This window comes from Pseudorca crassidens, chromosome 1 (genome assembly GCF_039906515.1).
Source record: "Pseudorca crassidens isolate mPseCra1 chromosome 1, mPseCra1.hap1, whole genome shotgun sequence".
Lineage (NCBI taxonomy): Eukaryota > Metazoa > Chordata > Mammalia > Artiodactyla > Delphinidae > Pseudorca > Pseudorca crassidens.
This window is the reverse complement of record NC_090296.1, coordinates 37,139,909-37,162,484: the sequence shown is the minus strand read 5'-3', so window position 1 is coordinate 37,162,484 and position 22,576 is coordinate 37,139,909. Positions and strand designations below refer to the sequence as shown.

At 47.9% G+C, this 22,576-nt stretch overlaps 1 protein-coding gene and 1 long non-coding RNA gene across 3 annotated transcripts in view; one reads left to right on the top strand and one right to left on the bottom strand.

The window, feature by feature from the left end:
• Positions 1-11,852, top strand: part of FNTB (farnesyltransferase, CAAX box, subunit beta) — an 84,662-nt gene extending 72,810 nt beyond the window's left edge. For both annotated transcript variants that reach the window (XM_067733136.1, XM_067733126.1), the window contains 3 exons: positions 3,140-3,251; positions 4,766-4,880; positions 10,360-11,852. In XM_067733136.1, the coding sequence (XP_067589237.1) occupies positions 3,140-3,251; positions 4,766-4,880; positions 10,360-10,491 (359 nt within the window). In that variant the 3' untranslated portion in view covers positions 10,492-11,852. The remainder of the gene's footprint in view (positions 1-3,139; positions 3,252-4,765; positions 4,881-10,359) is intronic.
• On the bottom strand, positions 10,839-22,540 carry LOC137222296 (uncharacterized). The gene is made up of 2 exons (XR_010942402.1): positions 19,271-22,540; positions 10,839-16,372 (listed from the first exon to the last, which is right to left on the bottom strand). It is a non-coding gene; the product is annotated as an uncharacterized lncRNA (long non-coding RNA).
• Between the last annotated feature and the right edge of the window lie 36 nt (positions 22,541-22,576).

Genomic DNA, 22,576 nt, shown 5'->3' with positions numbered 1-22,576 from the left:
ACAAATACATTTTTAAAAGGTGATGATGATGATCATACTGATAACTAAAAAGATGACATGGGACCGGCACACTGTAGCCCATGAACCCAGGCCAATCCCTATCTCTTCCGTAGTCCATGCGGTGGCTGCCTTACGTATAGAAGACAGTATTTGAGTACAAGAACAAATTGCTATTAATATCTTTAAAATATCAAATGCTGACTAAATTAGTGAGTCAGTTTGTTTTTGTGGAGCAGTAGGATAGCAGCAGGCCTGTGAGTTTCTGTTTGGATTGATAGTTACTAGTTGCTGCCATGTTCTTTGGGATGTACCCCAGGCTTTATTTGTCCACCTGTGAAATTGAGCTACATGTGCTGTACCTGTCAGTTACTGTTTGAAAAACTTTTGATTTCTCAGATAAAAGGAACCTTTGAAATGCAAAATGACATTATAATGGGGATCTGTATTTTAAGGGAGAGATGTAAAGGATTTAAAAGGCCGACTCCAGTGCACAGTTATCAGCCTGTAATCATATCTCCCTTCATCTCACCGTAATTATGTGTGTTGATGTGCAAATTCAAGATCTCAGGAAGTTCCTTGTCGAGTTTATGAACTTTGAGCCTTTACACTTCAATAATATAGGGGGTAACTGAAACACTCTGTAATCTTTTTAATAATAAACATAGCATTTTCTTTTCAGATTCCAGTTCTAGCGATAGGTTATCATTTACCTTAAGGTAACCGTCTTTTATTTCTTATAGGATATGAAGTAAAGGTATATTTTGTACAGATGTTTAATGCAGTTACCCTAAAGTTTAGTAAATATGCTTTTAAAAATAACAGCTTTGTTGAGATGTAATTCACATACTGAACAATTTACCCATTTAAAGTGTACAGTTCAGTAGTTTTTAGTGTATTCAGAGTTGTGCAACCATCACTATAATCAATTTTAGAGTTTTCATCACCGCCGGCCCAAATCCCTGTACCCACTAAATGTGCTTCTTAAAAGAAGAAATCACAAAGGAGAAAATCAACACTGTGATTACAGCATATGTGTAAACTATATTTATGCAATTAAAAAAAACCCCATATAACCAAAAAAGTAGAGCCAAAAGGGAGAAATAGGTATGCCATACGATACAGATAAAGAGTAAATACAGTAAAAAGCTAGATTAATAAAATTGACTCTTGGATCTCAGAAGACAAAAGGACAGACACTCTCAAAAGGAAATAGAACTAGTAAGCAAAAGTTATGGGAACAGTTCACCCTAATTAGTAACTAGAGGCATGCACAGCAAAACAAATGATCAGGTACTGTTTCTTTTTAACATTTTAATTGCTGAGAACATTTTTTTCAAAGTAACCAGTGCTGGAAGTAGTACAGGAAAATCTTAAATTTTGCTGGCAGCTATATAAAGTCTTAAAGCAGTTTATCAGTATCTATTAAAAGCCTTAAAAATGTTTATTCCCTTTAACTGAATCATTCCACTCCTGTGAATCTACTTGAAGAAAATAATCCTAGACATAGAGAAGATTCACAAAGATGTTTATTGCGGCATTTTTTATGATTGCAAGGAACTGGAAACAACCCTGGAAACAAGATAGAGTGAAGTCCCATCATATATGTATGTATCTCCTACGGAGTCCACTGTGCTCACAGGTGGAGAAAGAACAAAGAGGAAAGTAATTAAAATCATGTGAGCACTTCCTTCAGTAAGCCTGTGTGCCAGGCTGAGCATGAGAGGGGGGACCTGAAAGTGCTCCTCCTTCCTTGGGCTCAGTTCCCATGTGCCTCTTCTAGTGTGAGCATCTCAGGGGCAGGGCGGGACTCGGGTGTTGAAGATGAGTGGCTTTTGCATGTGGCCCCCAAACATCAGCTGACCGTGCACCTCATCCAGTGCTCAACCCAGGAGACGGCGATCGCTTTCCAACTGCATCCATCTCTCCTCCCATCTCTCATTTAAGAAATTAAAAATGATTATTTTCTGTAGTATTCTATGTATATAAATATTCCAAAATTAACTATTTTGCCTACATATTCTCTTTATATACCACATTTACTATAAACTTTGATGAATTTTTACCACAGAAGATTCTCTGCTCATATATATGAGAGTTTGGATCCAGAGCCTGTATTGATGCCATTACCTTATGTGTCCACTTAATGAAATGCTGTAGGGCTCTTTAGAATGATGGTTATGAAGATTATGTAGCAGAACAGAAAAATGTATGCCTGTAGAGTTAAATGAAAAACGTAAGATACAAAATGATCATACCTGTATAGAAAAATGCATAGAAACACAAGAAGACTGGAAGAAAAATTAGCTTTCGGTTGTCATTTACAGATTGTTTGCTACCTTTGTAGCCCAGGTATCAAAGTATAAAATTAACCAGAGACTTAATGCACATTCTATGTGTGTATTCCCACATAAATGTTTCCGTGCACATCTATCTATTGATTATTTGTCCCTCCTCCACCCTTGATAACCGAGTGGTCCGCAGGAGTCTGACTGCTGATTAAAGTACTGCTGATTGACAGTACTTTAATATTATCACCAGAATTGTCCATTTCTGCTTGGGCTATCATATTATATGATGCAGGAGGGTGGTTATTAGAATGCTTCTTAGGGAAATTCTCTAAGTCCCTTTAGAGATAGACTGAATCCAGGCTAAGACAAGTATCAGTAGAAGAAACAGACATTATCACCCCATTAGAGTTCTCTTGGCTAACTAGAGTCTGGGTAACAAGTTTCAGAGATGCACTGGAGGAAATGTCTTAAGGAGCCCAGGGAAAGGAATTGTGAACCAAGTCAGGAGCAGTAGCAGAGGGCAGTCTGGTAAGCTGAGCTAAACAGTTTGTCTGTGCCTGCAAGGGATGTGGTTTAGGGTGGTCATCCAGGGTAAGGGGACACTTCAAGTAAAGCCAAGTGCTGCTCTGACCTGCTGCTCTTTGACTCTTCAAGGTTCAGGAGAAGGGACGTGTCTCGGGACTTGGGTGAAGAAATCGAGTGTCCCAAGAATGTAGTTTTCAAGATTAGTCCAAGGAGACTAGAGGGAAACCCTGACAGTTCCTAATGGATCCTAAAGTACAAAGAAGTCATTGATCCTTTGCTGGACTTCTCCTAGGCTCCAGCCCACACTGATCCTTTGTCTTCTCTAGGTGACCCTGCCCTCAGCATGAGCCGCTGGATGTTTCATCAGCAGGCCCTGCAGGAGTACATTCTTATGTGCTGCCAGTGCCCCACCGGGGGGCTTCTGGATAAACCTGGCAAGTGAGTGCCTTGCCTCTGGGGAGGGAGGGACGGGGCGGGGAGAGAGGGCTGAGCACCTCAGGCCTACTCAGAGCCAGACGGGGTGGGCCTTTCCTTGTTGCTGCTTAGTGCACGTGTGGCATGGGAGGAAGCAGCCCAGCTGGGAGCACCCCCATCCAGTGCCATCCATCCATCCTGGCCCCTCCAGTGCTCTCCTTTTTACCCAGCTTACTTGCACCCCCTTGCCAGTTAGGTAAACAGATTGCTGTGTTGGTAGCTTTTCTTTCCTCTTTTTTATTTATTTTTTTATAAATTTATTTATTTTATTTATTTATCTTTGGCTGCGTTGGGTCTTCGTTGCTGCGTGCAGGCTTTCTCTAGTTGTGGAGAGGGTGGCTTCCTTGTGGTGTGGTGGCTTCTCTTGTTGCGGAGCACGGGTTCTAGGTGCATGGGCTTCAGTAGTTGTGGCTCACGGGCTCTAGAGTACAGGCTCAGTAGTTGTGGCTCACGGGCTCAGTAGCTGTGGCTCACGGGCTCTAGAGCACAGGCTCAGTAGTTGTGGCACACAGGCTCAGTAGTTGTGGCTCGTGGGCTCTAGAGCATAGGCTCAGTAGTTGTGTCACACAGGCTCAGTAGTTGTGGCTCGTGGGCTCTAGAGCACAGGCTCAGTACTTGTGGCTCGTGGGCTCTAGAGCACAGGCTCAGTACTTGTGGCATGCAGGCTCAGTAGTTGTGGCTCACGGGCTCTAGAGCACAGGCTCAGTAGTTGTGGCTCGTGGGCTCTAGAGCACAGGCTCAGTAGTTGTGGCTCACAGGCTCTAGAGCACAGGCTCAGTAGATGTGGCGCACAGGCTTAGTTGCTCCGCGGCATATAGGATCTTCCTGGACCAGGGCTCAAACCCATGTCCCCTGCATTGGCAGGCAGAGTCTTAACCACTGCGCCACAAGGGAAGCCCCTCCTCTTATTTAACCAAACTGATTTAAATAGAAGAGGATATAGGATTTTAAAACTCCTGAGTGTCATAAACAGAGATTATAATCAAGGCGACTATTACCGAGTAGATTCAATACCTTTAGGTGCCAAAAGGGAAACCAGTCAAGTCCTGTTGCCTTTGCTGCTCACTCCCCACTCCCCCAGCACACACACACCCTGCTACCTCTGCATCCTGGTCCAGCTGAAGGCCAGTCCCCAGCAATTTATCAGGAAGAATTTGGCCCATTCCTAGAAATTTTGTTGTGGGATTTTTTTTTTTTAAACTATATTAATTTAGCCAGCACTACCCTGGAGAGCCCTTTCCGGAAGACAGCTGACAGGACTGACTGTAAGGTTACAGTTCCTGCTATCAAGCAGGGCGGAAGGATGGGGCTCTGAAAAATGCTGCTGGGGGAAGCCAGGCTTCGAGTTTCGTGGAGGGTGGGATGGGATGCGTGAGTGCTCCCTGGGCCTCTTCGTCTGTGCGGTGGCCTTGTCAGAGGCTGTGCTGGGGCCGGTGGGGAGCAGAGGACACCTGCTAAGAGTCGCCCCGTCCTTCCAGGTCCCGGGACTTCTACCACACCTGCTACTGCCTGAGCGGCCTGTCCATAGCCCAGCACTTCGGCAGTGGAGCCATGTTGCACGATGTGGTCCTGGGTGTGCCTGAAAATGCCCTGGTAAGATGGGATGGGGGGCTTACCACTGCTTCTCCACGGGGCCCCCAGGATGGGGCTGGCAGGAGAGCAGAGCACCCGCTCTTGGCCTGCCGAACCGGCTGCACGAGGACATGGACAGGCTGGTGAACTCACCGTCCCCACCCTCTGTCTGCAGCTCGTTCTCCGTTCGTGAGCATCTGGCTGGCAAACTCGAGGTTCCAGGCGAGGATCCAAACTGTGACAGAGGGTTTGTGCCTTTGTCCCACAGCCTAGGACCCAGACCGCTTGTCATTAGTTCCCATCTCCCAGGAAGCTGGCTCAGAGGTAGCGGGTTTCTGCATCTGTAGCCAGCAGCCCTCCCCATGTGGCTGACTGTCTTCTGGAGCTCTCAGCTTGCAGCCATCCCTCCGGAGAAGCCCTCTCAGACCACCTTCTGTAAATGAGATGACCCAAAACACTCTGCCAGGGCCTGGTTTGTGCCCTTCATAGCACCAGCACGATTTGTCATGTGTGTGTTTAACTGGGTTTTATCTGCTTCCCTCAAAAACTGTCAGCCCCGTGCGGGCGAGCTGTTCACCACTGCATCCAGTCCCAGGCCAGCCTGGCTGCAGGAGATGCTTGTGAGCCTAGTCACGATCCTGAGACTCAACTCCGGCTGAGATTGTCTGCGGCTGTCAGATGATGGGGCCTGTGCAGATTGTCATGAAATATTCCAAGAGAAGAAACACAAATGGCCAGTAGGTGGATGAAAAGATGCTCAGCCTCACTAGTAATTGAGAAAATCCAAGTAACAACCCTTCAGCTGTTTCAAGTATTTGCCTCCTATGCAACCCTCTTCCGTTCTTTTCCCTCCCTCCTTCCTCAGCGTAACCCCATCCTAAATTTGACATTTATCATGCCTGCAAATATTTTTGTGCTGTTACTACATAGGTATGTATCCACGAACTCTATAGAGAGTTGTTTTGTATGTTTTCAAATGGTTTTTTTTTGTTTGTTTTTTGCGGTACGCGGGCCTCTTACTGTTGTGGCCTCTCCCGTTGCGGAGCACAGGCTCCAGACGCGCAGGCTCAGCGGTCATGGCTCACGGGCCCAGCCGCTCCGCAGCATGTGGGATCCCCCCGGACCAGGGCACGAACCCGTGTCCCCTGCATCGGCAGGCGGACTCTCAACCACTGCGCCACCAGGGAAGCCCTCAAATGTTTTATAACAGTATCTACCCCACCATTTATTCTGCATCACTTTCTCACCGACCATTACCCTTTTGCGGCTTAGTCGTCTTCATATGTGTTGCTCTAGTTTATTCATCTTAACTGCTGTATGGTATTCCCTTGTCTAAGTGTCATCTTCACTCCTGTACGGCATCCCCTTGTCTAAGTGTCATCTTCACTCCTGTACGGCATCCCCTTGTCTAAGTGTCATCTTCACTCCTGTGCGGTATCCCCTTGCCTGAGTGTCATCTTCACTCCTGTACGGCATCCCCTTGTCTAAGTGTCATCTTCACTCCTGTACGGTATCCCCTTGTCTAAGTGTCATCTTCACTCCTGTACGGCATCCCCTTGTCTAAGTGTCATCTTCACTCCTGTACGGTATTCCCTTGCCTAAGTGTCATCTTCACTCCTGTACGGTATCCCCTTGTCTAAGTGTCATCTTCACTCCTGTACGGTATTCCCTTGCCTGAGTGTCATCTTCACTCCTGTACGGCATCCCCTTGTCTAAGTGTCATCTTCACTCCTGTACGGTATCCCCTTGTCTGAGTGTCATCTTCACTCCTGTACGGCATCCCCTTGTCTAAGTGTCATCTTCACTCCTGTACGGTATCCTCTTGTCTAAGTGTCATCTTCACTCCTGTACGGTATTCCCTTGCCTAAGTGTACCCCAGTTTAATTTTCTAGTCTCCTGTTGGTTAACACTGAGATGGTTTCAGATTGTGCTATTACACAAGGTGTTGCAGTGAACATTCTCGAGTTACAGTTTCTGAGAGAGATACACCTTCATCCTCACCAGATGGCCCTGAACCTCGCCCCTGTGTGCTTGGGTTATTTAACGCTCACATGGCACCAAGATGAGTTGCTCCATAGTCAGACTTTTCCTTTTTGCCAACTTGGCAGATGTGAGCTGGTGTCTCAGTTTTGTTCTGCATTTCCCTGATTACTGGTGAGGCTGAGCATCTTTTCAAACGTTTGTTGGCCATTTGTGTTATGTCTTCTGTGAATTGCCAGCCAGCTCCTATCCTTTGCTCATTTTCGTATTGATTTGTAATTTTGTTTGCTCTTTTCTTATGTAGTAGGAGTTCTTTGTGTGTTCTTGATACTAATCCTTTGTCAGTGGTGTGTGTGTGGTGAATCTCTTCCAGTTTGTGACTTGTCTTTTCACTTTGTTTTTAGTGTTTTTGTTGAATAGAAGATTTTAATTCTAAAGTGAATAATTTTATTTGCCTTTTCAGTTTTTGAGGGTTTTTTTTTGGGGGGGGGGTGCGTTACTTAAATCTTTTCCTACCCTTAAGAAATCTTTTCCTACCCTGAGGTCATAAATATATTTTCTTCTAAACAATTTAAAGTTTTGCTTATCCCATGTAATTTTTTAATTCTCTTGGAATTGATTTCCGTCTATAGTGAAGGTGGGATATAATTTTATCTTTTTCCCATTTTGGTTAACCAATTGACCAGCACCATTTATTGAAGTTTACAGCCTTTCCTATTGATGTGTATCACATGTGTCACATACTCAAGTTTCTGTATATGAGGTGACTGTTTCTGGACACACTGTTCCATTGGTCTGTTATCTTTGCTGTCTTAAGCAAATCTTAAATGCAGGTAAGCAAGTCTCACCTACCCACCTCATTCTTTTTCTTCAAAACTGCTTTGGATATTCTTTGCCTTCTGCATTTTAGGATTTCCTGTGCATTTTAGGATCAGCTTATCAAGTAACACACACACAAAAAACTAGTGGAATTTTTATTAGAATTACATTGAATGTAAGATTAATGGGAGGGAACTGACTTTAACATTCAGGCTTCCCATTTATAAACACAATTCTTCAGATTTTTTACATTTCTTTTAATGGTCTTTTATCATTTTCTCCATAAAGGACTAGTACATCTTCTGTTAGAGTTAACGTCTAAGAAATTTATAGTTTTTGTGTCTATTGTGACCGGAATATTTTTTTCCATTTTATTTTGTAATTTGTTGTTACTAATGTATAGAAATGCTATTGATAATTATAGTTTAATTTTGCACCCAGCAGCCTTGCTGAATTCTTTTTTTTTTTGGCTGCTCCGCATAGCTTGCGGGATCTTAGTTCCCTGACCAGGGATTGAACCTGGCCCCCTGCAGTGGAAGTGTGGAGTCCTAACCACTGGACCGCCAGGGAATTCCCTCTGAATTCTCTTGATAGTTGTAAAAGTTTGTCTATAGAATCTCTTGGATTTCTTATTTAGAATGTAATGTCATCTTCAAGTAAGGAGTTTTGCTTTTTCCTTCCTGATTCTTAAGAATTTTCTTTCCTTTTTTTCTTTTGCGGTATGTATCCACGAACTATATAGAGAGTTGTTTTGTATGTTTTCAAATGTTTTTTTTTTTTTTTTTTTTTTTTTTTTGCGGTACGCGGGCCTCTCACTGTTGTGGCCTCTCCCGTTGCGGAGCACAGGCTCCAGACGCGCAGGCTCAGCGGCCATGGCTCACGGGCCCAGCCGCTCCGCGGCATGTGGGATCTTCCCGGACCGGGCACGAACCCGCATCCCCTGCATCGGCAGGCAGACTCTCAACCACTGTGCCACCAGGGAAGCCCAAGAATTTTCTTTCTTTTCTTGCCTTGTAATGTTGGCTAAAACCCCCATGGAGGGGCTTCCCTGGTGGCGCAGTGGTTGAGAGTCCGCCTGCCGATGCAGGGGACACGGGTTCGTGCCCCGGTCCGGGAAGATCCCATATGCCGCGGAGCGGCTGGGCCTGTGAGCCATGGCCGCTGAGCCTGCGCGTCCGGAGCCTGTGCTCCGCAACGGGAGAGGCCACAACAGTGAAAGGCCCGCGTACCGCTAAGAAAGAAAGAAAAAAAAAAAAAAAAAAAAAAAAACCCATGGAGTGTTGACTGGAGGTGGTAATAGAAAGTGTTCTGATTGTAATGGGAAGGTTTCTGTAATTCCATCATTAAGGAGGATGCTTACTGTGAGGTTTTGGTAAACATTTCATATCAGGTTAAGGATGTTCCCCTCTGTTCCTGGTCTACTGGGTTGTTTTTTTGTTTTATTTCAGTCATAATCTAGTGTTAAATTTTATTGAATGCTTTTTCCTCATCTGGCTTTTCTCCTTTAATCTGATGTTGTGTTTTGTTAATACATATTCTGATGTGACCTTGACGTTACGGGATAAGCCCTGCTTGGTGATAACAGAGTGTGGGGGGTGTATGTGCTGTTCTAACACCTGCTGGATTCACTCTGCTGGTATTTTTGGCTCGTATTTTTATTTAGGATTTTTTGCATGTGTGTTCATGAGAAAGACTGATCGAAAATTTTGTTTTATTGTATTCTTTTCCAGTTTGTGTTTCAGGATAATATAACCTCATAAAATTAGACAGGTGTCTTCCTACTCTGCTTTTTCTTTGGAAAAGTTTGTATAAGTTAGAGATTATCTTGTAAGCTAACACTTGCTTGAGAAACCATGTAGGCCTGGTATTTTTTGGGGGGAATGGTGGTAGCAGAAAAAACAATTGTTATTGAGTTAACTTATTCATATAGGTTTTAAAGAATTTCTTCTTGAGCAATTTTGAAAATTCGTATTGTTCTATAAAACTATTCAGTTTATCTGAATTTTTATGTTTTCGCATGAAGTTGCTCATAGTATTTTCTTAAATTTTTTTAAATCTCTTGCAATTATGTCCCCTTCTTCATTGTCCTAGGGTGGAAGAGTCCTGAATACTGGCCTAGGATTGTGCCCTGTCTGAGACCAAAGTTTATTTTGGGTTTCTGTGGTGCAGTGGGATAATATAAAATAATTTATATATGGCCTGACACCTTTACTTAAGTGTAACAGGGTTGTGGTCCATTTTCTTGATTATAAATATAGATGCATGTTCATTGTTTTAATAATTGGAATATATATAAAAGTATAAATAAGAAAATTTAAAACAGTCATGTCATGGTTCCTGTTTTGGCATATGTCCATTTTTTGCCTATTTATATAAATCACATCTATCAACACTTTAAAAAGTAAGTTTGGAATAATATCACGCATACTGTTTTCCTCACCTTATTATAAGTATTTGCCAATATCGTAAAATATTTGAAAGCATGTTTTTTAATGGCTCTATAATGTTCCTTTGTGTCCCACATACTGTAACATGTTTTTACCAATACCCTGTTGTTGAACACTAGGGCCTTGTGAGATCCTAGTGCATCTCTGATGATTCCTTATGTTACATTTTTACAAGTGCATTCAATGGGCAGAGGCTGTGCACATTTCCAGGGACCACTGGGGTGATTAATTGGCATCTGTTCTTCTCTTTGCAGCAGCCCACTCACCCTGTGTACAATATTGGGCCAGATAAGGTGATCCAGGCCACCATGCACTTTCTGCAAAAGCCAGTTCCAGGCTTCGAGGAGCATCAGGATGAGGCAACAGCAGAGCCTGCCACTGACTAGAAGACATGGTGTCCCGCAGCTCTGTGTTCACCCACCTCCCCAGTCAGACCAAGGTTGATACATTTCGATACATACTGCATTCTGTGCTGCACAAGCCTTGGCCGCTGTGAAGCTTGGTTCTCTGTCCTTTCTTGTTAAACAAAACAAAACTGATGGCTCTGTGTTTAGAGAACACAGTGGTGTGGTTTTTAAAAAATTCTTTCCACTCCTGTCCAACCAAAAATCTTCAGCCACGCGGCATCTGAACCCGCTCTGGCCTGGCCAGGGTTGGTTGGAGAACATGCAGCTCTCCAGTGTGACCGTCGCATCGAAGTGAATGATGTTTATGAGTGTTACGGCATCTGGAGTTGCTGCTGCGATTCCTCTTTGTGCCACCGTTAAGTCACCAGGAAGGTGGCCTCCGTGGGTGGAAATAAGTCTGCTCCATGCCTAGGCAGGGGCTTTGGGTCCCACCAAAATGAATTCTCCAGGAAAAGACATGATGGTACTTCACTCAGAGGTGCCCAAGGCGCTCACCTCCCAGCCTGGTTGCTTGTAAGGGGAAGGAGCTGGGGTGGGAGGAGAAAGGTCTCGGGAGATGTGAGTCCCTCCCTGGCCACACTGGGCACTGACCACACATCTCCAAGGCCGGGTTGGGCAGGTGCATGGGCAGGATTTGCTTTAGCCCTACTTGTGGTGACTTAGACCCGGAAAGCCAATTATGAGTGGAAAATGAACCTCTAGTTCAACTCTGTGCCAGAGGAAGCAGCCCCAGAGCGCCGCCCCCCCCACCCCCAGGTGCCCCGAAAAGGCCCTCTGAGGACCGCAAGGCAGCACCTTCAGCCTGTGGCCAGTCTGTTTCCATCTGTCTTCCACTGACTCCCAGCCCACCCTCCTCAAAGACGGTGTTGTCTTTTCTCACCCCAATTATTAACACTACTAAGAAGGACTTTCACCTTAATTTCTGACTCAGGATTTATTCACATCCTGCCCACTCCAGGCTCAGAGAAATAAAGCCAAGCACTAGATAAGCTGGGTGCTGCTGAGGCAGTAGCCGCGTAAACCTGGCCGGGGCAGGGCTGAGCGCTGCCTGCTGTGTTCAGCCTGGCAGGGCCTCTGCTGCCCTCACAGAAGAACCCTTTCTCAGTCAGTGGGGTCTTGAGGAGTTGGCTCACTTGTCCACTGCTATGGTCACAGCAAGCTCCAAGTCGCCGGTCTGGCCTTTCCATAAGCAGCCATGGGCTGTGGGCAGATGGGGGCCTGGAGATGCAGCATAAGGCTCTTCTCAAAAACTCTGGCCATCTGCTGCCTCTAATTCCCTAGTGCTTTGGTGTATTGGGCTATGTATTACCTCCTTGAAATAGTAAAAGAATAACCTTTTCTATGATGTCTCTCATTTGTGACTGGTACCAAGAAAATTCCTTCCGAGTGCCCAGCGTTCGGAGTTCTGCAGCTTGCTCGTGGGTCGCCAGGCTCCTCCTATGTGCGACTGCAGGCCGGGCGAGTCGGTAGTTACGAAGAGGTCTGACTTGCCTTCCTTCCTCACATCCCTTCTCCAGTCGAGGACAAGGAGGGGAAAAGCGTGCTGGAGCACTTCCGTTTGTCCCAGCACTCCACACACAGTTTCAGGGTCTGGGAGTCTGTCTCCTCCACCTGGCTACGAGCAGGGACTGCGCTCCAGAGCCCTCACGCAGGCACTCAGCAGCAGGTGGGGTGGGTGACGGGGACGGGTTGGAATCCTGTGTCACCCGGCGTTCCTCGTCTGGCCAGAGACCCTCTCCCAGGGAGAAGCCAAGAAGGCGGGTGCTCTGTGGCCTGCCCCTCCTTGACAGGAGAGGAGAGGGTACCCTCAGAGGTGGAGCATGAGCCAGAGCCGCGTCCTGGAATGTAATTCCTGCGCCCATGCTGTTTTTTGCTGGGATAACAAAAGTTCAGGCGACAAAGCAACATATTGAAATGCACCCTTCCCATCGCTACAACAAAAAGCCAGACCCTCTACCACCACTAGCCTCAAGGTATTACGAGATTAATTGCAGTGATAATTGGTGTGGTTAAGAGACAGAAGGGATTGCTTCAGTCTGAACTGGCTTTATACCAAGGAGGGAGGATTTGAGGTGGGCCCCAAAGGGTAGGGGAGTTTACACTGGCATATCCATGAGACTTCTCTCTGCTCCCATTCGGGTCTGGAGGGTTTCCCAACTTAAAGAGCATTCAAAGTGGGTCCTGCAGGTAGATTCTCAGATTATCATGTGGATCCTTAAGTCGGAGGCACTTACATAGCATTCAAGGTAGGTTGCCCCAAATAAATATTCCCCCTATCAATAAAGAAATATAAGCCGGCTACAGATCTCTATATCCAGATGGGCCCCAACATCCCCCTTGGAACTGTCTTGGACCCACCTTGAATGCTGTGTAAGTTGGGAAGCCTTCCAGACCCTACGGTGAGCAGAAGGGGGACCTCGTGGATAAGCCAGCGTGGACTTGCCTGAGATAACAATACCAGTCAACAGTATTCCTAAACTGCCCTCTGTTCGTGGTGTCGTTTCTGAGTTAGAAGCCACTAGTTAGATTCTGGCCACTGTGTTGTGACAATGCAGGAGTGTCCTTGAGGAAGCCACTTCTCAGGAAGACCTCACACAAAAGCAGAGGCCGTAATATTAAATAACAGTTCCACGACGTCCTGCCATGGAGGACTAGCCTTAGATTTTGGTATGTTGCCTCCTGGTGATTTAACTTGGCAGAGAGATGGAGTTTAGAAGCCCCCGGCAGGGTGGTTGCTTACGTGACCCTGGCTATTTCACCGCTATTAACTGTGCTGTGTTTCTGGCAGGAGCTTGATAGCCGGGAACTAAACATGGAGCTTCTTAGTGCACTACATTGTTGGCAGGAGTGGAATCCATTGGCATCAGAAGTCAGAGGTGTACAGATAACAATGCTGACATTCCATTATGAAAGCAAAAGAACTTGTCTCTTCTTTCCACCATGTTTACATTGATCCCACCTCCTTATGGAAGAGGGTCACTGGGCTACGTGCAGGAAATAGCCAGTAGCTTCAGCATCCCGAGTCAGAGGAAAGGGTAATGGCTGGGGTGGGAAATGACTGTTCTTAGGCCTGCAGGCTTCCTAGACCCTCTGTGGCCAGGGCTACTAAGATACAGGCACTGCAGAGACCAAATCTTAACAAAGACATAGGATGTCTCGTTCACCGTCTGGGATAAGTTCGGTACAATGAAAGTCTGCTCTCCTAACGCTGATAATAGGGCTTGATGTTAATACAAGGATACGGAGGTCTATGATGGAGGGCTGTTCAGTGTTGCTTTCATTTGGGGACGCAGGTATTCATTTTGGGGAAGTATTTTGCTAATATTTTGTTCTTCCATGATTTGCACCAGGGGGCAGCAAACTTTCTCTGTAAAGGGCCAAACTGCTAAATATTTTAGGCTTTGCAAGCAACTACTCAACTCTGCTTTACCACTGTAGTACAAAACAGCTGCAGACAAAGCATGGCTATGCTCCAATAAAACTTTATGAAAACATGGTGGGCCAGATTTGGTCCATGGGCTGTAGTTTGCCTACCCTGATCTAGACTAAATCCCATCCATATTCATTTAGCATTTTTCTGCATCTTTTCATGGCTGGGATGCTTTCCAGGTACATAATATTAGTGTTAAATGACAAAATGTACTTGGTAAAGTTCGGCCCAAACATTTTTTGTTGTTGTTGGTTTTTTTTGGGGGGGGGGGCGGTACGCGGGCCTCTCACTGTTGTGGTCTCTCCCGCTGCGGAGCACAGGCTCCGGACGCGCAGGCTCAGCGGCCATGGCTCACGGGCCCAGCCGCTCCGCGGCATGTGGGATCTTCCCGGACCGGGGCACGAACCCATGCCCCTGCATCGGCAGGCGGACTCTCAACCACTGCGCCACCAGGGAAGCCCCCGGCCCAAACATTTTAGCCACCCACATGCACTGCTCAGGGCATTCATTGCCCTTGAACGGGAAGGAGAATTGTATGATTTAAGGAATTGTTGCAACTGACAGAAAACCTGACCCAAACAGGCTTAAAGCAAAGAGGAGATGTGTTGATTCATAAACTGAATCGTCCAGGAAGTAGCTTGGCTTTCTGAGTGGCTTCAGTGGCTTTCTTTCCAGCTTTCTGTATCGGCTCCAGTCTCAGGCTCCCTCCATGTGGTTCTACAATGGCAGTAGCAATAGCTCCAGACCTTACATCCTCAGGGTCAAGTTGAGCAGACAAGAGCAGCTGGCGCTGTCTTCCCAGTGAGTATCATTGCGTTTCACTGACTCTGATCAAGCCAAGTGCCTTTCTGAGATGCAATCCTGTGGCCAGGAGATTACAGTGCACTGATGGATCAAATGCTTCATCCACGAGTGGGAAATGGGGCTCCATCAGAAGCACATAGTCCAAAAATGGGGAAGGAATGAAGCCCCAGTGCAAATTAGGTTTGTAGTCAAAAAGGGGAGATGGATGCTCGAGAGGCAAAATCACCACGTTCTCTCCCATGGTGGATTCTAGAAACCTGTAGTGGACACTGTGGCATCCATTCCTCCCCTCCCCAGCTGTGGCAGCCAAAAGGCTTGTGTGGGTGTGTCCCCCCTCCTACCTCCAGGCTGGGCCCTGATTGGCCTAAACCAATCATTTTAATCCATCCCTCGGCTTGAGTAATTTGTTCAGGTTTAATAATAACCAGGCCTAAGCCAATCAGCACGGTCTGTCCTAGCCTCAGTGACTGATTCAGAGCCAAGGATGTGGCCTAAAATAGACCAAAGAGAGAGAAGCCCTGGACATTTGATGACAGGGGAAAAGCAGTTCTCGCCTATTAGAGATGGTGGAATGTGTGGCCTGGGACTCCAACCACCATTTTCCTACCTAGAAGGAAGCCAGTCCACACAGACTCCCTGAGACACCGAGAAACACGGCCAGAACCCTGTCACATGACTCCTGCAGCCTGGATCTGCCTCTGCATTTTTCAGCTGTGTAAGCCAGTCTGAGTTGGATTTACTATTTCTTGCCACCCAAAGCATCCTGATACACAGAAAACTCTATTCCGGATTAGCCCCAGAGCCATGAACTCCTTACCTTCTGCCTGAAGGATGCTGATCGTTCTTGTCACCTCCATCCAAACAACCCCTGAGAGAGAGCCTCCTGGTCACTGTCTCTCCTCATTTGATCCTTGACTCAACCTCATGAGGTGGGTGAGGCAGGTGTGTGTCTGCATTTTACAACTGGAGAAACAGGTCAGAGAGCTTAAGTGACTCACCCAAGGTTTCCTAGCTATCAAGTAGTGGAGTCTGAACCTGAACCCAGATCTGCTGCCTCCAAAGCCCATGTGCTTCCACCACCCCAGGTCTCTGAAATGGGCGGCCTCGGGGGTGGGGAGCAGTAGCTGAACATGCACGAGTTAGCTCCAGCGGTGGATGACCGAGGCCCTGAATGCCTGCTCCCATCTTCCACCAGGACAAGGATGGTGACAGCGAACAGCAGGGGCAGGCTCACCTCACCCTTCTAACCCGCTGCTCACCGTCTGTCAGGTCCCTGGCATAGAGCAACGCCCCCTGCACCAAATGCATGCCACCCCGGTGCAGAGTGTGATGCTGCGTGAGTCACAAGCAAGGCGCCGGTGAGGCAGTCTTCCCGGGAGCTGACCATAGCCAGCCTTCTCCACTCCAGCCCGGCATGCCTAACTGGTTCCTGGACATCCTCTTTCACTTCCTCGCAACAACCTCTTTGCCTCTGCTTTTTACCTGCTGGTGCAGGAGGTTCAGAGGACGGGGCCAGGCGGCTGATGTTCCTCCCTCCTACTTCTCGGGCACATCCAAGAAGAAAGCCAGGCAGGCGGGCAGAGTGCTCATCACCAGCCCAACTTAATGGGAAGCTTTCTCTGCCCCCTGCAGAAACACAGATGTGGAAAAATAACAACAATGACAATAATGCATTTTAAAAAACAAACTTGCACTGAGTTCCCATATACCCCCGAGTCAGTTCCCCCTCTTGTCAGCATCTCATATGATACATTCATCCTAACTACTGGCCAATATTGATATATTAACTAAAGTCCATACTTTGTTCAGAATCCTTAGTTTTTACCTGATGTCCTTTCTCTGCCCCAGGATCCCATCCAAGATACCTCATTACATATAGTCATTATGTCTCCTTAGGCTGCTCTTGGCTGTGACATCCTTAGACTTTCCTTGCTTTGAATGACCTTGACAGTTTTGAGGACTCGTTAAGTATTTTGCAGAATGTCCACCAACTGGGATTTGTGTCAATTTTTTCTGATTAGACTGAGTTTGGGGGGAGGAACACCACAGAGGTCACGTGCCCTCTGATCACATCCTATCAATGGTACATGCTATCAACATGGCTCATCACTAATGCTGTTAACCCTGGCCACCTGGCTGAGGCTTGCCAGGTTTCCCCACCATAAGGTTCCTCTTTCTTCCCCTTCCCCTGCTGTTCCCTTTAGAAGGAAGTCCGTGTGCACAGCCCACACTTAAGGGATGGGGAGTTATGCCCCACACCCTTGAGGGTAGAGTAGCTACATAAATTATTTGGAATTCTTTTGTTTGGGAGGTTTGTCTGTGCTCCATTTATTCAATCATTTATATCAGTATGCACTCATGAATATTTATTTTATACTTCGAGGTGCACGGGCTTCAGTAGTTGTGGTGCATGGGCTTAGTTGCTCCGTGGCATGTGGGATCTCCCCGGACCAGGGCTCAAACCCGTGTCCCCTGCATTGGCAGGCGGATTCTGAACCACTGCGCCACCAGGGAAGTCCCTACATTAGGGTTTAGTATTCTACTCTCACCACCTTTGGTCACATTAAATTCTTTTCATAATAAAAGGTATTCCATTTTTGTTCTCTTTTTTTTTGCGGTACGCAGGCCTCTCACTGTTGTGGCCTCTCCCATTGTGAAGCACGGACTCCGGACGCACAGGCTCAGCGGCCATGGCTCACGGGCCCAGCCGCTCTGCGGCATGTGGGATCTTCCCGGACCGGGGCACGAACCCGTGTCCCCTGCATCGGCAGGCGGACTCTCAACCACTGCGCCACCAGGGAAGCCCAACATTTTTGTTCTCTTGGATGTGGGACTTCATGTTGCCATATGCTGTACCTGTGATGGCCTGGGCCAATGAGACAAAGCGGGTGACAGGAGCCTGGGACTTCAGCTACCAGAGTCAGAGCAGACTCAGTGGCACAGCTCTCTCAAGGGGAAGGCTGGGTGCACCCTGGGGCTGCAGGGACTCTGCTGCCCAGGCGTGCTGACCAGTGCCTGGCAGGAGCGTGGTGAGTGCCCTGCAGTGGCCCCTCTGTGAGGGGGATGATGACGGGGATGATGACATGGGTACCCTGGAGACCTACACCATGCTCCCAAGGAAGGTGAACGCTTCACTGGGCTCCACCCCTCGAGTCCCTCCCCTCCGTCTCGAGAGCAGTGGCTGCCTTGGGCCTGGATCCCACGGTGGCCAGTCTACGTGGTGGGATGTGAATGGTTAGCCATCCCGTGCAGGGGCGAGGCTCTGGCCCACCTTCCTTTCACCCATAGCCTCCACCCAGCTTCTCTGCCGGCTGCACCGGGAGCCCGGGGCTGGTTCTGCTCAGGTAGGAAGGAGAGCGCAGCAAGAGCTTGAGAAGCAATGACCTGGCCCTGTTCCCTGCCCCTGTTCCCTGCCCCTCCCACCTGCCAGCCCTCTCTCGTCAAGGGCCCCAGCCTCTGAACTCCTCTGGCACTGTAGCCCGGGCATGCACACTTGTGCCACGCGCGTGAATCTGGTCTCCAACTCCTCTAAGCTTCTTGGTGGCAGGGCCTAGGCTTCATTAGGCGCCCTGAATCTCCCCAGTGCCTGGCACAGGGCTGGGCTGAGAATATGTGCCGGTCAAATACCCATGGATTGAACTCATGCAGAGGCAACCTCAGGACTGACCTAACAGTGCTCAGAGATGAACGTACACACACGCTTGTGTCCGTGTGTGGTGCCTGTGACAGGCCAGGCACTGTGCTTGGGGTGCAGTAGCAAGCACAAAGACCACACCTGGCCTCACGGGAGCTCCCAGATGGAAAGGCCTGCCAAACCGTTCACGGCAGCTCTCTGCAAAGGAGTGGGCCCTGGACTCACTACCTGGTCAGGAAACAGTCATTTGAACCAGAGTTCCTGTACCTCAAGTCTCCCACTAGCCTGCTATGGATGTGGCACTCCTCCTCTCAGCTGGCTGGCCTTGCTGTGGCCTTTTGGTCCAAAGCCACTGGCCACTGTCCTTTAGCCCCAGATCTGTCCCTGCCACCTCCGAGCCGTTGATGACTCCATGTATTTCATTTCCTAAGTTGAGATATTTTCAGATGGTAACAGATTACGTCTTGCTGGAATCCCTTCAGAAGCCAAGCAAAGCCTGTTTGTAACCACACCCTTTGGTATTCAACATATATTTACTGCCCCTTTCTTGTGAGGATTTGAACACACTGAAGGATAGGGTTTATTCTCTCCATATTTCAACAAAACTCAAATGTTTGCGTGGCCAGGACCCATGCCGGCGGCTAGACCTAAGAATTGTTAACATGAGTCCTTCCAAAGTGCCAGGCTTTCCAACTTATGCCTTCACACCTCACAATGGCACCTTGTGCTACTGCTGTCCTCATGCCTCAGGAAACCACAGCAGTGTCACCCAAAGCCAGTCCAGATAGGTGGGCTCAGAGCCTGTGACCTAAACCACCCAGGCACTGGTTCTGAAGCTTTCGGGCTCCCTGTCCCCCCCTTGACCCTAACGGAGCAAGGACAACACTTACCAGCTGGGTAATGATGTTTGCTGGGAGAGCCTCCAGTACTCGAGCAGGGGCCTGATGCCATCAGTCCTGCGTACGCTAAGCCTGCTTCTCAAACCCGGTCCGGGAATGATTATTTGGCCAATCGGATTCTCTACCTGAGAAATGAACTAGAAAATATTTTTGTTTATCCCCTTCTCACGGCAAGTGTGGGGATGTATTAATTAAGCCCGTGCCTTAGTAAACCCCAAACTATCGAACCCCACAAGTGAAGGACACTGTCTTTGCCCGTTCATGATTCAGCAGTGCTTCAGAAGGGTCCTAGTTCCCACCGTGGTTTTTCCACTGTGCATCCAAATGTAGAGGCTGGTAAACTCCTTTTCCCTACCTGGGTTTCCTCCTCAGGCTAGAGAAACTGTTTTGAGCAAAGAAAAGCTCTAGTTTCATGTTCCCGGAGGCTGTCCAGAACAGAGCCTGGCAAACAGGCCTGAGAGATAGCCTTGCTCTGGCTGGCTTATAAACCTGCCTGGTGACAGAGGACAGCCAGTGTGTGGCATAAAAATGGGTGCTGCCCCATGATATCACCCTTGCTTAGGGCTTCAAAAACAGGTGGCAGGGCAGCCCTCACTAGTGTTGGAAACCCACGGGGAGAAGGGAAACACCATCAAGGCAGTCCTATTAATAGGACTGTTTAACAAGCCCCTCTCCGCCCCCTTTCCCCGAGTGCAGCCTTAGAGAGCCCGGTCTCAGACCCACCTGGCTAATTCAGCTGTGACTCACTTTCCCCAAGAGCTTCCTTTTGTTCCCCGGGTTACTTTGCTGTTGGGAGTCAAACCTGAGTGCATGAGAACCACCTGGGAGAGCTTGTTAAACAGCCCGACTCTGGCTGGTGGGCCAAGGTATGCTGCAGGTCAGAGCTCGAGCCCAGGAATCCTTTTAACAAGCACCCCCAGGGCATGGCCAAGGATCCACTTTAAGTAACAACACCATGGGGGCTTCTGAACAATTCTGCCAGGCAGAGCACCAAGTGCCCAAAGTTTAGAGATGCCACTGAGTAGCAGAGGGAGGGGATGACACAGTCTCACTCCGGCTGACGACAGATCTAAGGTGCATTCTCCGGTTTTGAACCCTGGAGTGTGTCACTCCAGTTCTGGGGTCCCCTGCCGTCTCTTTATTCACTCTGCCTTGTACAGGGAGGGCACACCTCAGGGGTGGGAAGCATTTGTGAGATACCCAGAAGTCCACCCTCACGCAGTCTGGAGACGGCCGCAGGAGCCGGATTTTTCCGTCTTGCAGATTCAGCCCTGGTCACGTGCTCTACGTAGATGACGACAGTTGGCACCTGAGTGCTCCCTTGGTCCTGAGGTCAAGTGCATTATAAGCATTATTTCCTTTAGTCTTCACAGACACATCATGTGGTTAAAGCTACTATCATCCTCATTTTATAGATGAGGACACTGAGGCTGAGAGAAGTAACTCGCCCGAGATTACCAGCTACTGACAGAGCCAGAATTTTGAACTCAGGCAGCCTGACTTCAGAGCCCAAGCATAATCCACTACGCTCTATTATTAGAAATCGAACGTGGCTCTCTTCAGTCCTAGTTCAGGGCTCTCACCTACTCTAGTCTTGTTTTTTAAACCTTTCCGAGTTGATAGCTCTGTAAGCTGAGGCAGTTCTTTGCTGAAGTGGTAGCTACTCTACAGATGGGATTAGCAGATCAAGAATTTAAAAAACTGGGCCATTTAATACCCTTGACCTTGGGGCAACTGTAAAGGAAAGAAAATATCAAGCTCACCTCTGCAAGAGAAAGAGGTGGCTTTTCACAGGACCAAGTAACTCACCAGGGCAGTCCAGAGCGCAGTGCCGAGAACCAGCCACCAAGAATAACCTGAGTGAACCGTGGTCCAACTTCGGTGACATGGAGGACAGACACTGGCTTCCTAGACACGCGAACCAGAAGGAACTCAGCTGTGGCTTTCATCTGTCCCCTTCAGCAAGCACAACCTCCAGCCCGGCTGCTCTTACCTGGTTCTCCTTTCCAGGCAGCTGCTCCCAGTGGCACCGCCTCCTCTCCACCACTTGTCAGTCAGGTGGTTTGGATTTTCCCAGGTGAATCAGCTATCCTGTTGTGGCCCTTTTCTTCCAACGGGTTTACTGAAATTCTGAGAAGCCTAAAACTCAACCCCTTGTCCAGCCAATATCCTGGAGCCAGGGACTGGCTCTCAGGGACGTCCCCTACCCCAGGGCTGGCTCGACTGTTTGCTTCACACTCCATCTCCTGACCAACACGGCCGCAGCTGCAGCTTGGTTCTGATGCCCAGCCTGACCAAGCCAACTGTGTGTAATATGGAATCTACAAATAAGTCCAGATATACAAAGGGATGTAGTAAAGCGCAGTGAAAGGGGAGGAAATCATACTAACTTTGAAGGCTTAGGAAATCACCTGACCTCTCATTCCCATTTTTTTCCCCTTATTCGTGTCTCTTTCCATCTTAAAAAGAATGACTTCCATAAATGGGATGCTGCTCTCTCCCAGCATCCTTGTTTTCCTTATCGCGATCATGGTTTTTGGGGGTTGGTTTGATCACGTTACAAAATGCCTCTTATAAATACGATAAAGAATATATATATATGTAACTGAGTCACCTTGCTGCACAGCAGAAACTAACACACTGTAAGCCAATTATACTTCAATAAGATAGTTTAGAAAATGCCTCTTATGGAAGCATGATCCACCACCACCTGTCAACTCCCATTAACCAAAACGAGATACCATGGATTTGACATCCAATTGATAGAAGCCCCAGCACCACCACTCTAAAGAGTGACAAATCAAAGAACTGATTTGACTTCTCTCCCTCCCTTGGACTAGGAACAGCAGTATTTCCTGTCAGCCAGACAGGAAAACCAAAGCTGAGCTGTATTCTGGCCATAAATCCTTTCTTTCAAGGTCAAATGAGTTCAGGCCGGTGTTGGTCCCTAGCCCAAGTAGAGCTAACTGGATGCTGTTGAAGCCTCCTTGACTTCCAGCCCGTGGCAGCACTGCTGCCTCCTATTACCATGTCGGAACTCTCTAGAAACTGAAAAGTCCTAGAGCATACCAGCCACCCCTGGACTGGACGTTTCGTTACCAGGAGAAACCCAGACTCACAGCTCTGGGCTACCAATTCCCCAAGGGTCATTTATTTAGCAGGAACTGGATCCAGAAATGTTGCCCTGGGTAACCCCATCCCTGTTGGAGCCTTAAAAGCTTCTATCCAATGAGCGAAGTCACCACCACCGGGTTAGCTACCTTCCCCTGCCCAGGCTGCACTGAGCCCTTAGAGCAC